Below are 15,818 nucleotides of genomic sequence, written 5' to 3' on the forward strand. Positions count from 1 at the left end.
CTTAAACTATTGAAGACGAATTTTAATATCAATCTGCGATGCTTCCTTCTGATTCACATCATATAGACCTTATAAAATTTGAAGTAAATTTCATCAAATTTAGTTTTGCACAGCATGTTAAGGTCACAGGATAATTAATCAATCTCTTCACAACACTGCGTTGATCTCAACGTCTTTGTCAAATACTTAAATAGTCAGAAGGGAAATATATTGAGGTGACTTGGGTGTTTCCTTCAACCACTCAGTTGCGCCGAAGTGGATTAAGCTTGATGTTTTACCCAGCAAACACAAAAACGTTTTTAACACGTTAATAAAACGTTTCGTATTTTGTTTTGATAGCGTTATTTGTGGTGTAATAAATATGTCACGAAAACGTTTTCAGGTTATTATTTCAAAACATTTTTCGTTAAAACATTAATATAACATTAATATAACGTAAATATCTCATAAAAACGTTATGCCGATGTTTTTATTACACCACATTTAACGTTATAAAAACATATTTTAGAGGCTCTTTTAAAAAATGTTATGATAACGTTTTTTGTTTGCTGGGTAGCTGCACTGATTGAGCCCTAGTGGGTCTAATTGAAGAAGGTTTAATGGAAGTCGCGGCATGTCGCTCGATGTAGGCTACGTCTCAGCGGACCTTTCTTGCCGTTAGCTTTGCGAGCGCAAATTTACTTGCCCTACCCGGTGACCAAATAAAAAATCACTCTGCTACTATCCCTTTTCGTTTAGGCCAGTATAAATAGTTCAGGATGGTAACAGAAAAGAAAGCTTCTATTGGTCGCTTTCAAACGCACAATTGAACAATGTTTTCCAACAATACTAAACCCCGGCCATGAACCTTATCAGCCACTTGTTTTCGCAAACTTATTGCATTTATGATTGAAGAGCACACGTCCGGAACATTCGATATATTTTCCTTACCTTATCCATGAGGTTTCTCATTCGTATGCAACTCATGACATCCGTCCGAACATGCAACTTAACACTTATTCAGTACGAAACATGCTGACGAGAGCAGCGCCCTTTGCAGTAATCAATTACATTCTTCCAAACTTTGCGTTCGACATACTAGATGATCCCAAGACTATCACTGGGAGGATGAAATAATACCGTTGTGCTGCCTCGTTAAACTTGAAAGAAAAAATTCCGCGAACCAGTGAAGTAAATGTATTAATTCTCATTTCAGTGTGGAATTGTGGTGTTTTGTAAATATAGTTTGCCAGTTTGGTACTTTTCGAAGCATTGAGAGGGATCATATAGCTCTTAGGGGCTTATTTTTTGCATTCGTTTTTACAAGGAAGTTTTTCTACGAAGAACTTTCGGAAACCGGTGTAAGTGCCTGACCTGGGAATTGCGGTTGTACGCTAGCTTATTATTGTAGACCTAGGCCTAGGTCTAGGCTACGCATAGGTCAAAGTTAGGCTAGAACCTAACCCTCAGTCACATTAACACATTGTGCGCACCTGAGAATTTCAACTTGGAAAACTCATTGTAATGTAATATAATATTTTGTCAATAGCATATACCATAACGCACGCCTACATTTAGGAAGTCTTCATTAAAGTGAGCATGTATGGCTACAGATAATATTAATAAATTAAAATTTAGTGTAGCATATATAGGCCTAACTACTCACTACTCAGTACTACTGTAGTACCAGCCCAAATTACAAGACATATTAGACATAGAGACATTAGACATATGCAAACAATACCTACATAAAAAATATCACATTTCAAATTCAGCCTTTTGTGCTTAGGAAGTTAAATGGTTAAGTATGTGTAGTTGGTTTAGTATGCAGCCACACCGTGGCTATACAGTAGTTGTATGCATTTTCAACCAAATAAACTGGATACATATCTCGGGGAAATTGTGCACCTCGGAGTAGCTGCAGAATACCCCGTGGTTTTTCTGATATCCTTTTTGGTGAAAACAAGATACACGGTACGCAGTCGTAAGTTATATAGAGGGCGTGAGAGTTATTTTGTTTTTTTTGAAATGTTCCAGTACAGTCCATAGCGCTGGACTTAATCATTTCTCTTCACGTTATAATTGTACGGAATTTAAGTCCTTTGCTTTAATTGAGGCCGTTTTAGAAATATCGGATTTCAAATGATTCCTGATGTAGTTTATTTTAATATGTCTTTGATTTGGCTACGTGGTACTTGGACAGAGTATTTTCCGGTGGGGTAATTTAAAAGTATTTACCTATGTGGTCCGATTAGATTTAAAGTTGCTTTTGATTTGGCTACGTGGTTCCTGGTACGTGGAGCGTATTAATTTTTTGGATAGCTACGTGGTACGTGGTGACCACTGATCTACACAGTGGTCGTTACTGTTATTATCGCACACAAGGGAATATGACATGTTTTATAAATGGCTACGTGGTACGCGGTTGGAATGTAAATTTTTTATTGATGGCTACGCGGTACGTAGTGAAATCAGAGTTAATGTAAATCATGTGGTACGCGGTACGTCGTGACTGTTTTTAATTGTACACAATGGAAGTATAATATGTTTAATAAATGGCTACGTGGTACGTGGTTGATCTAAAAAAAAATTAATTGATGGCTACGCGGTACGTAGTAAAGTTACGATCACTGTGGACCAATTGTTGGGAAAACTGATCAACATGCGAATGAAATTTGAGCAAAAAACATTATTTTTTCGAAGTATAAAGAACAAAACATATCCCAGTGAACTATTGGGTTTACGCTTTAAGGAAAGGTTTTAATTGAAGTTTATAAATTTTCTATGAAGGTCTGTGTACCGCGTAGGCTATCTATAAATATTTTTCCACTGCGTACCTCGTAGCCTATCTATAAAAATATTTTAAAGTAGCGGGGTATTCTGCAGTTTAGCCTACACCTCTCTGATTTCTGTTTCAAGAAACTATATTATATTTGTACCCAAATTCCCAAACAAGAACACAGATACATGTGGATCCCATTGAGTTTAAGTCTCTCTTCAATGTTTTGAAGATGGCGATTTCCGCTTAAGCAGATGCACCCAGCTGCTGTAACCTAACTTTGTCATAGTGTAAAGCTGGCCTAAAAACTACTTCCCACATACCTTATAAGGCATAGTACAGTATATAAGGCTATTAATTGGCCTATGTTGCCAGTGATAGCTTGCATGGTATATAGTGTACAGTAGTATCATTTATGAGTAGTGAAACCTCAAGTCTCAGAAAGACTCAGATTACAAACCAGACCAGCAACTTCCACAAATGTCAATCCATGTAGGCATTAATTACATCGTTATATAGTCATATGATTGATGAATTTTGTATACATGCCTCTACTGTAGCACTTCATAGCTGCACATGAACAACTAAACAGATATCTGTGTCTCATGCTCGGACTGTGTGGCAGTGATGATAACCTTAGACTTTACTTTGCATACAAACTGCATTTAACAAAGTATAGTGTGCCACATTTTGTGCACTAGGTTTTATATGCTCAACCATGTATACAAATTGGAAGTACTAGACATTAGTCACATGACCCTTCTTTCTTTTTCTTTTCCTAAACTCAATTTACTTTTGCTTCTTCCACACAGAAATGGGTAAAAGACAGAGTCGCCTAAAGTCAAATAACAGGGGGATACATCAACAGTATGGGTAAGTTGCCAACATATTTGGTAATCTAAACCTAACCATATTTAGTATGTGTTTTAGTCACCTTAAGTGTATTGGTATTCTGACACAAAATATGTTTTCTTCATATTTGTGCTAACAAGCCTAATATTATCCTACCATTGTTAGTGTATGGCACAGTGAAGCCTAACCAACTCGACAGATCCGTGCTTTTGTCTGCAAAAATGTGACAGATTTAATCGTGTATTGTGGATTTGATTTTCTGCATATCAACTCTAGAGGAGTGTTATGAATTTTAATATCGCAAAACTCAGAATGAAGTGTTTACAACTTATTAAGTTTTGTTTATTGTAGTTTTAGCTCTTGTATTCTAATTTCAGATTGGGATCTCGACGTATTTATTGTTAGTCTACTTGGGCTGCTAGTACTGTACTCTACTGTGTAGGGGTTGCCTGCCCATAACCAAGCATTCATGATATCGATGTTCAATCAACTTTTTTCATTGGTTGAGAAATTAATATATGAACACAACATATTTATGAATGCCTTTAGAACACATTACGTGTTTTGTAAGCTTTAACCTTTCCCCTATAATCTTGACATTATATTTTTAAATGATGTTTTTGCTGTATGTTGATAAATGCTCTGTCAACAACCTCCGCACATGAAAAAAAATCTCGTACTTAATGCACTCGCAGATATGGAACCATTTTACACAGTTTAATACCTGGATTCAGACTGGTCATTGATAATACTCAGTTAACAACTTAAACTTGTGAATTGTTTCCAATGATAGCCTTGCTCATATTAAGGTTTGACTAACCCACAAGTCACTTGCCAAAATGTCGAACATAGTGCATAAATTTCCTATTCGCCAAAACTAATATTCTACTTGCCAATGAAGAGTTTGCAACAGTATTTATCATGGCCTGATATGTAGTCTTATACTTAGGATTAAGTCGAATTAAGCTACTGTGGATCTCTGCATTGATATTAGATTTTGTAAGGTACAGTAAAAACAAGGAGGTATGCGTGGCACTGATCCTTTCTAATTAAAAAACATTACGCAAACAAATAATAATTAAAAAAAATCATATTGGTTGCATACATGTGCTACATATGAATTGGAATATATATAATTGTGATGTTTCTACCACGAATTTGATGTCTGCCATGTATATATCTTTCACGATGATAGATTGAGGAGAAAGTGGAGGAAGGCATTGATCAGGCAGAGGGGTCAGTGGGGGTGGCAGAGGGTCAGTGGGGGTGACAGGGTGGCACATTGCTGAGGTGTCACCAATTTGGGAAATGTTCATATATAATTGTAGTGTGGCAGGATTCGAGACAGCTCAAAGGAGCAGAGATCTAACTACATAACTATGTTATGGATGTCGTTGCATTTGCCCTATTTACTGTATACTGTATATTGTAATTAATATGTCACAAAGAACCCAGATGGACTTTGTGTACTGTATTCAACAGTTAAAAGATGTCAGGGAGGGGAAGTGGCATTCGACATCCTCCTCACGACATCTTGAGCAATGGAGATGATAAATAACTGTAGCGAAACAGCTAAAACAATTAAACAAATCATTGCTAATTTGGCAGATATTTTGACCTTTCACCCTCGCCCGATGAATGTTTTGGTTTAGAAGAGTTTTGTTGATTTCTTCTTCTATCCAGGGAGGGTAACGTGTCCAGCCAAGGGAAGCAGCTATTGGTCCATAAAGATGCTATCAAGTATGTCTGTCCTGCGGGTCCAGGATTAGCACTCTCGGGTGGAAGTGATCAGGTAAGTGCATTACAAACTATATAGTTACTGTATGGAGATTAGCACTCTCATGAGAAAGTGTGTTTTTTTAGTGATTCCAACATTATCTCTCATGTGAGGTAGTGATAATATAAGTGTGTTGTATCCCTTTAATGATTCCAATGTTATCTCTCATGTGAGGTGGTTACCATATTAGTGTGTTATATCCCTTCAATGATTCCAGTGTTATTTCTCATATGAGGTAGTTATAATAATAATAATATTTGCTATATAGCGCTTTATACCAGCGATAGGTCTCAAAGCGCTTTACAGACATTATAGTACCCCTGGTCAATGATAACCTGTCCCAGAGACAATCCCTCCAGTCGTCAGCAGTTATATACTGCGCTCAATGACAAGTTACCTTGCAGGTAACTGATCAGATTATTGTGTTATACCTCTTTAATAATTCCAGTGTTATCTCTCATGTGGGGTGGTTACCATATTAGTGTGTTATATCCCTTCAATGATTCCAGTGTTATCTCTCATGTGAGGTAGGGATCATGTAAGTGTGCTATATCCCCTTAATGATTCCAATGTTATCTCTTTATGAGGTGGTTAACATATTAGTGTGTTATATCCCTTCAATGATTCCAGTGTTATCTCTCATGTGAGGTGGTTACCATATTAGTGTGTTATATCCCTTCAATGATTCCAGTGGTATTTCTTATGTGAGGTAGGGAAGTGTGTTATATCCCCTTAATGATTTCAATGTTATCTTTCATGTGAGGTAGTTATCATATTAGTGTGTTATATCCCTTCAATGATTCCAGTGGTATTTCTTATGTGAGGTAGGGATCATGTAAGTGTGCTATATCCCTTTAATGATTCCAGTGTTATCTCTCATGTGAGGAAGTGGTCATATTAGTGTGCTATAGCTCTTTCTATTAATACTAGTGTCATCCCTCATATGAGTAAGTGAGTGTGCTATATCCCTTTAATGATTTCAATGTTATCTCTCATGTGAGGTGGTTACCATATTAGTGTGTTATATCCATCCCTTCAATGATTCCAGTGTTATCTCTCATGTGAGGAAGTGGTCATATTAGTTTGCTATATAGCTCTTTAATATTTATAGTGTTATCTCCATACATGAAGAAGTGATCATGTAAGTGTGTTACACCTAGCTTGAATGATTCCAGTGTTATCTCTTATGTGGGAGTTATCATATTAGTTTGCTATAGCTCTTTAATACTTTAAGTGTTATCTCTCATTTGAGTAAGTGAGTGTGCTACATCCATTTAATAATTCCAGTGTTGTCTCTCATGTGGGGTAGTGATCATTGTAAGTGTGCTGTAACCTTTTCACATTCCCAAGCTGTAAATAATCTGACAGAATGTACATGTACAGTAGTTAGTTGAGAGTCTGTATTCCCTGACAGACATAGTCTATGTCATGTTTGTGGCCATGGTGACTTGTTACAGTCATACATACATACATACATACGTAAAGTCTCCCAATACATACAATAGCATAGACTTCTAGCCATTGTGTGGCTTCAGTGGCCTACAGTACTGTAGGACATGTAATCTCACATCCGTAGTAAAGAAGCTATTAACAATACCTGCTGTCACCTTAAATCTAAGACATCTAACTCAGTGTCATAGCTTTTGCTACATTTTCCGAGATCTTTCATGGTTTAATTTAAGCATAAATCGCAAAATTTCTTTGTATTTATAGAGCATTGCAAACTCACTCTGTGCTAAATTAACTTCCCAGTATAGTAGTGATATATTCTCAGTACACGTACAGTATACCTGTATGCAGTGTTCGATTTTTCCGGTATCGCATCGCAAAATGCGATCCAAAACGACAAACTTGCGAGACGTTTCCAAATCAGCATCGCACAATGTGCCGATTTGTGCGATACAAATTCCTAGTCAGATTTGGGAGCAAACACTCAAACCTTAACTTACGAACTGTCGATCACAATGTAGAAGTTATAATTTATTGAGTTTATACTCAATGTACAACTTATTCACTTGACCGTATAGCGAAAAAAAAAAAAAAAGCCTGAAAAAAAATAATATCCTACCATAGTTAAGTGTAAAGCAAATAGCCTAACCACCTCGGCGGTTACGGATCTCACGTAACTAAAAGGTTCCCTGGCAACGTGCCAAAAAATGTTAACAAACAGGTGTTACACAGGGGATGAGCTCACAGTTGTTGGGAAGGTACCTGGGCAAATTCGCAGCACATGTACCCTGGTACAGTAGTTGGGTATAGGGTTAAACACTGCAGTTGTAAAAATGTACGCATAGTGCACGCTATTCATTGTTAGGCTTGAGGGATTGTCTAGAAACGGGGCTTTGCTGAACGTTGTTTGTTTCATAATATCGGGAGTTTTGTAAGTTGCACTTTTTAAAGATTGAAAGACAGATTAAATCTCTTTTCATTTTATAACATATATAATATAGCTACTTTAACTTGTCATTTTAAAATTTTCATCAGTTTCGTGACAATTTAAATAAAAAGAGTTAGTATTTTGCATCCTCAACTGCGAATTTTTTCATCGCCAGACATCGCAAAAAATGACAACAATTTTCGGGGGCTTTCGCCCCCAGGTTCCCACGAGGGGTTCTACCCCATGACCCCACCATAGCCCTAAGACGGGCCCCTGGACACCACGCCTTTATGCTCGCACGTTACGCGTGCTAGGCAGGCGAACACCGGCGGGAAATCGGCAGTGGGTTCGCGGGAAATTGAACAAGGTTTTCCAACACTGCTGAACTGTGCAGTTACTGTATGCATCATGTTCAAGGTTTTCACGGAGGCTTTTGAGGAAATGAATGGTTAGTACAGTGTATATATGCTGCACTAATGCTGTGTGTAGGCCAAGGTTCACGAAGGTCATTGGTTATATTCGCGCGCCGTAGACGTGTTTTTAGATGTTACGGAGAGTCAGGTTTCCATGGATATTAATTGAAAATGAATCTGAGTTTAACTGACGCTAAAGAAATGGATCGTCTTGGGCAGATTAACAAATCACTGCAAGTATAAATAAGTACAAGTAGCTCTGCTGTTAAAAAGAAAAGTTCAATATCGGCTTGCTGTTATCGGCAATTAGGCAAAATTTTACCGATACCGATATGCTGCCGATATTGCAAATATCGGCCGATACCGATATTGAAAACGATTATCGTAGCAACACTAGTATAAATAATAATAATAAACAAACATTTTCTAGTTAATACATTGATCGCCAACATTTGGTCCGTTTTGTGGTAATTTCAAAACTGCTATTCAATATTGGGGAACTGCTATGCAACCAAAAAATTGTATAGCAATTGTCGAAATTTGTTGCTATGCAATTTTTTGGCCATAAGTCGAACCCTGCCTGTATGTATGATAGATATAGGAAATCTCAGTTTAATTACACACATGCTTTGATACCCTCAAGGTTGCGTCTAATTGATTCTAGATTACGACCCTATTAAATTTCACTGTAACTTTAGAAGTAATCAATAATCAAACAATTATTGTATCTTGCACTGTAATTTCTTTTTGGACTAATTTTTCTCTGCTGATATTTGACATTGGTTGTCGTGTTAAGTATTAACTAAATTTTCAGGTTTAAGAATTACCTTACAATATTGAGGATGGATGGAGGATGGATGGAGGGTTGCAGGCTGTGTTCTCATATTTCCTTGTTGGAATAAGAATAATGGTTGTGACCACAGTCAGGTTTTTTAGCTAGGAAAAGAAAGTACTGGCAGTCTGGTTTGTTACTGTACCAAGGTGTTGAATTTGCGACCTTTGTTAAATGGGTAAAAGAGGAAGGTTTCTCAAAAGATGAATTACTGGACTTTCCCTTTCAAAATGTTGCCTTAGACGTCCCAATTAAAGCAGTGTTTGGTCTACATCACTGACTACCATGATGTTGTTTGTGGAAGCATTTGTTTGTAAGGTAGTTTTGATTGGAGTGGAAACAATCAGTACATCAGTAATTGGCCTTAACCTACCACACTGCCACTACTGAAGTACATGGCCTAGCCTACAGGATCGATCTGGCCTGTCTGTAACCTGGGCTACTTATCAGTTATACTACGTTTTGAACATTTCTTGCCATGAATTGCAGTGCTTTATGGTTAGTGTTAAGTCTGGCTGCAATGATAATTATCATTATCAGACATACTTAGCTCTTTTTAATAAGCCCTTTGTCTCAATGGGTATAATTACTTTCTGATACCCATGGCATGGCATATTAATTTATTACAGTATTATTGGATATGTTATTTGGTAATTTCATATGAATTCATTAAGAATTGAATTTTTTTTCTTCATATGGAAATGACCTTCAATTCAATCGTGAAAGTGCAGAATATGGTAGTGGAAGGTTTAAGCATCAAACATTAGTACACCTTGAAATGTTTAAATGCTGGTTGTACCGACATCTTTGTATCTTATTTGTTAGGGTGGTAATGAATTAAGAAGAATGCTGACATTCGCTAATCCCAGACCGTTTCATTTTTGTCTGTGTCAAACCTTTTTGCAGTTCTTAGATACCATACTGCAAGGGTAGGGTCATATTTGGTTGCTGTGGTAACAGATTTTCATTGTATGGCTGTATCTTGACTGCATTCGTCTCCAGCTGAAATGATGCCATGGTAACAAAAATTGAAGCAGTCACATGCAGCTGCACTTTTACATAGATCATTTTAAGGAACTATATATGATAGGGAACTTGTTATGGGATAAATCTTTCTCTTCTTTTCACTTTAACAATTTCAGGTAAACATCAAACTTGTATAATGAGATAAATCACATTAATTATATTTGACAATTAAATTTGTGGTTGTGTTTGTGATTATCTGAATTTTGGTTTTAGATGAAGATGTCATGAATATTCGGGGAGGGAATAGATTGATTGGAATATATCACAGTACTGTACATCAAAACCACACCACTTACACAGATTTATTGTTGTAATGATGATGTGTGTGGTATGTATGTATGTGAATGTGGATGCTGATTGTGGGGGGGGGGGGGCCGGGGGTGGAAGGTGGGAGGGAGGGAAGGTAGTGGATGCAGTGGGAGTAGCTACTGTAGTACTGGGTCTTACAATTTAAGGGTAATCACCACTTCATTGTTGCCCTGTGTTACCAGTTTATAGTCTACTGAAGGTATTACTGTAGATATACTTTGTATGTTCTCTAAAGGTCATCTACTGTAGCTGTATTGCCCACAAACATGCTAAAAAGTCACAAAGTGATAATTTAATCGGATGCAAAAAGGAACAAGCGATTTGCGGTCACCCTCAAAATATTTCACTTTTATAATGTAACTCACTGCCAGTGAATTCACATAAACTCTATTTATGCTAGTTGCAAACATATTGATTAGCATCATTGCACCAAACAATGCTAGGAAGTCACAAAGTGATCATTCAATCAAGCTTGAAATTGAACGAGCATTTTGGGGTCACCATTAAAACATTTCATGTATATAATGTTACTCACTGCCAGTGAATTCCCATAAAGTCTTTTTATGTTAGTTGCAAACATATATTACAGTATTATATACTGAAAATAAAAGATGATCAGTTATTTCAAACTACCCCAAAATGATTTTTTTTTACTGCCCTTCTCAGCAATTCCCCCCCCCCCCTTTTACATCGGGTTGTATCATTTCAAACTCCTCAATGTCTGGACATTATATGGATGGTCAGAACCGATACTGTAGCTATGAAAGTACGTCCGGTTAATATGTTAGCGACGTTTAGTACATTTGCTCTATTGATGTCCCTAACATTGTACTTCCCTGTTCAGTCTAGCATAATTTACCATTAACCTACTTAGAGGCTAGATAAAATGTACCAATATTGAGGGCAAAGATTAGTTGGGTATTGCGGGCATAAACGTGATTGGCTGGCTTCATGCTACTTTAATTCGTTGTTGAATACTGCAAAAAATTTCTGTAAGAGTCATAGATGCAACATTCAAACATTTATAGTGTAGTTTCTATTAGAACGTACCCTTACTATGCATTTGTTTTTCAGGTCTATGATATTTTTACTTTCTGAAACAAGAACAGTTTTGTTGGGAACTACCGACTATCGGCGAGGTTTTGCGCCGCTTCGTGACTACACGCTGGTTGAATTAGCAATTTACAGTTAATTGCTTGCGTCACTAGCTGATAGCAGTATTACCCAAAATTGATCAAAACAGGATATATAATTTCAAACACGTCTTCGCTTTGTTCATTCAACCATTGCTTATTATAAATTGAGCATATATGATTCCCTTTAAATTTCATTTCTATGGAAGAAGCGTTGATTCTTATCAAACAAATTACCTTGATAGATATATTGAAATGGGAAGTAGAATATATATATATAGTTATTGCTATTCAGCTGCAATATTTTCACACGTAACTGGATATTAGTAACCTTATTGAGAGATTCACAATACATGCTTGCAATCAATTTAATCAATCAGCCTCTCCTAAGTAGTGAAATTAAAATGAAAAGGGCATGAAATGGAATCGCTCATTTTTGGTTCCTTGCTTTTTGCAAAGCAAGGAACCTATGCATTCAACTTGGCGTGTGTGTGTGTGTGTGTGTGTATGGGTGTATGTGTGTGTGTGTGTATGTGACGCTTGGCTTGTGTACACGATATCTCAATAAGGAAATGATGTATCATGATCAAACTTGTTGGGTGGATAGCCAATAGTGAGAGGAAGATCCCTATTGTTTTTGGTGCTCGCAAAGGTCACCAAAGGTCAGTTAGATGCCAAAAACCAATATATTAAAAACAGCAATAACTCCCATTGACAGGGTCCGACATGGTTGATATTTTGGGAGTAGTTGTGAATGGGGTAAGGGATCATTTCCAAACATAACGGTAATGTGATCGAAGGTCAACAAAGGTCAATTAATGATAAAAAACTAGTATTTATGCGATAACTTGAGAACGAAATGTCCGTTAGGGTTGGGAGTTGCTTTAATGTTATCCAATTGTCGACCCGCATCTGGGTGACCCTTGACCTCAATTTGACCTCTGGTGACCTTTACGTGTTTTTGGGGATTTTTACAGTTTTGATGCTATTTTCAGATGTCAAAGGTACCTTCTGGTCATAAATGTCAATAGGTTGACCCCGTGTGACCTTTATGTGCGAAGTTATATCGGGTCAAAGTTTTTCGGTCGGAGTTAGGATGGTTGTACAGACTTGTCGTTTTGTTTTTTGGAATCAGGAGATTAAACTACATCTGAAACCAAGGTCAAAAGGTCAAAGGTCACATTAGAAAAAATGTGCTTATTTTGGGAGGAAACGAGCAAAAAAGAAAATGTTTGGTTTTGATGCTAGATTTGGATATCAAAGGTACCTTCCGATCAAAAATGTCAATTGGTTGACACCCGTGTGACCTTCGTGTGCGAAGTTATATGAGGTCAAAGTTAATTTTCAGACATTTAATGCAACAACTCCCAGTTCCAAGGTGTGACATGGTTGATATTTTTGGACAAGTTGCAAATGGTATAGGGGAATATTTTCAAACTTAACGGTCATGTGATCCGAGGTCACCAAAGGTCAATTAATGTTAAAAAACTAGTATTTTGGGGGTAGAAAATGGGCAAAGAAAAAAATGTTTCAATTTGTATAGTGTGATGCTCTATTTAGGTCTTATCAATCAAAAATGTCAATAAGTTGACCCAAGGTGACCTTTGTATGTTAAGTTATATGAGGTCAAAGTTAATTTTCAGACATTTAGTGTAATAACTCCCAGTGCCAAGGTGTTGCACAGTTGATATTTTGAGACAAGTTGCAAATGGTATAGGGGAATATTTTCAAACTTAACGGTCATGTGATGCGTGGTCACCAAAGGTCAATTAATGATAAAAAACTAGTATTTTTGCGATAACTTGAGAACAAATTGTCCTTTAGGGTTGGGAGTTGCTTCAATGTAATCCAATTGTCGACCCGCATCTGGGTGACCCTTGACCTCAATTTGACCTCTGGTGACCTTTTCGTGTTTTGTGGATTTTTACAGTTTCGATGCTATTTTCAGATGTTAAAGGTACCTTCTGATCATAAATGTCAATGGGTTGACCCCCGTGTGACCTTCGTGTGCGAAGTTATATGAGGTCAAAGTTAATTTTCACACATTTAATGCAATAACTCCCAGTTCCAAGGTGTGACAAAGTTGATTTTTTTGTAGTAGTTGCAAATGGTATAGGGGAATATTTTCAAACTTAACGGTCATGTGATGCAAGGTCACCAAAGGTCAATTAATGATAAAAAACTAGTATTTTTGCGATAACTTGAGAACAAATTGTCCGTTAGGGTTGGGAGTTGCTTCAATGTAATCCAATTGTCGACTCGCATCTGGGTGACCCTTGACCTCAATTTGACCTCTGGTGACCTTTTCGTGTTTTGTGGATTTTTACAGTTTTGATGCTATTTTCAGATGTTAAAGGTACCTTCTGATCATAAATGTCAATGGGTTGACCCCCGTGTGACCTTCGTGTGCGAAGTATGAGGTCAAAGTTAATTTTCACACATTTAATGCAATAACTTCCAGTTCCAAGGTGTGACAAGGTTGATATTTTTGGACAAGTTGCAAATGGTATATGGTCATGCTCTATTTAGGTCTCACCGATCAAAAATGTCAATTGGTTGACCTCCGTGTGACCTTTGTGTGTGAAGTTATGTATACAAGTTCAAAGTTAATTTTTAGACATTTAATGCAATTAAATCTCAATGCCAAGGTGTGACATGGTTGATATTTTGGGACAAGTTGTGAATGGGGTGGTGGAACTTTTTGAAACTTAAAGGTCATGTCATCTGAGGTCACCAATGTTATCATATCTGTTGACACGCTTGTAGGTCTCATATATTTCTTACATTTTCGATGCCATATTTAGATCTCAAAAGTGCCTTTTGAACAAAAATCCGATCACATTTTGTGATCACAAAAGTGTTGGCTATAGTGTTGGTTACTTTATGGGAACATGTAGGACCACAATTACTAGGACTATTTGAGCCCAATCTTGCTTGATAATATTATGTGTATTGTCATATACCCCAAGCAAGGAACCACAGTGCCCTTGGGCTCTTGTTTTGATGTCAATTAGTGTGATGGTTTGCATCATTACACACTACAGTACAGTACCGCAAGCGTTCCATCTTCTTAACTGTTATAGAGCTTAGGATATATGCAAAGATTACCGCCATTTTGTCTAGTCTCCCTAGGTAACCAGCTTTCACTGTGTGATATTTTTTTGGGGTTTTTTTTGACATGAATATTCATTTGATGGCACTAGGGAATACCTTGGTAAACAGTTTCACCTTCAGCAGTTGCAATTGCTATTTGCTCCTGAAGGGGAAGATGAAGATAGAGCTCACATTTGGAATGGTAAAGGTAAAGACACAGATAGGTGAAAATTCTCAAGGTTGTAAAAACATTGACAAACTTTGAGTTTGTGGAATAGAACTGTACATAACATGTAACTATAAGTGCATGGTGATTTTGAAAGCTGTGTTTAGTTTTCAGCATATTTTTTGCATCGAGGCGACTGAGTTATATATTGAACGATGTGTCTGCATTGTAAACATCTTTCAACATTTTTAGTGCTGTACTGTACGTGGTAGTTACACATCTATTGTGGCTGTTCAAAAGGAGTACAATGTATTGCTTAAGGGGTGTGAAGACTCGCGCACAAAGAAACGTCTCATGCCTGTTTCGAATGAGGTGTAACAGAAGTGTTAGACACCACCATCGATCCCAGATAATACACACACAGCTTGCTACCGTCGTTAATAAGACAGTAGTGTACAATCAAGTACATACAGTTACGGCGAATACCCACAACACAGTGTACATTAGCAGCGATGGACATCTCAGGTCTAAAAGATAACACGGTATCACGTTTCATTACTGTCTGCATTTTGTAGCAACAAGAAGAAAACTTCACATGCAAGCAACGGAAAGTTAACGTTTTTTCAGAGGGTGACACACGGTTTGGGGCGAGCCTTCAATGCCTTTTAAATGTCATCAGTAACGCCCTCAAATATGCTAGGAAGTCAGATAATGGTCACCCATACTAAAATTGCAAAAAACATTGATCTGCATAGACTATCCAAGTAATACTGTAGATTATGCAATACCAGAATCTCGATCTATCATATATTGGTCTAGAATATGGTCACCAGATTATGCGAAACTTCAACACAATAAAAATGCCCCCAAAAAAATGTTTTTACTCTCAAAAAAGGAGAAAGGAAAGTATGCAGCTTGTTACCGAAAGTTGTAAAGTATTCAATTTGATGATTTATAATAAGGAAGGAGATATATAACGTAGATACTGTAGCTAATATTTCATACTTTTAACTGGATTATTCATGAAGTCTGGTTATATGTTGCAGTGACATACAAAACCATAATTTGTAAATTTACATTAC

The 15,818-nt window shown here is 37.0% G+C and overlaps 1 protein-coding gene across 3 annotated transcripts in view; it reads left to right on the plus strand.

Moving 5' to 3' along the window:
• The first annotated feature begins 980 nt into the window (after window positions 1–980).
• LOC139963626 (WD repeat-containing protein 31-like) overlaps window positions 981–15,818 on the plus strand; it is a 65,755-nt gene continuing 50,917 nt past the window's right edge. The window contains exons 1-3 of one of the 3 annotated variants that reach the window (XM_071964609.1): window positions 981–1,176; window positions 3,571–3,631; window positions 5,294–5,402. In XM_071964609.1, the coding sequence (XP_071820710.1) occupies window positions 3,573–3,631; window positions 5,294–5,402 (168 nt within the window). In that variant the 5' untranslated portion in view covers window positions 981–1,176; window positions 3,571–3,572. Of the gene's footprint in view, window positions 1,341–3,570; window positions 3,632–5,293; window positions 5,403–15,818 lie in introns of all 3 variants that reach the window. The other 2 variants (XM_071964608.1, XM_071964607.1) reach the window with 2 other exon arrangements.

Source organism: Apostichopus japonicus, chromosome 22 (genome assembly GCF_037975245.1).
Source record: "Apostichopus japonicus isolate 1M-3 chromosome 22, ASM3797524v1, whole genome shotgun sequence".
NCBI classification, from domain to species: domain Eukaryota; kingdom Metazoa; phylum Echinodermata; class Holothuroidea; order Aspidochirotida; family Stichopodidae; genus Apostichopus; species Apostichopus japonicus.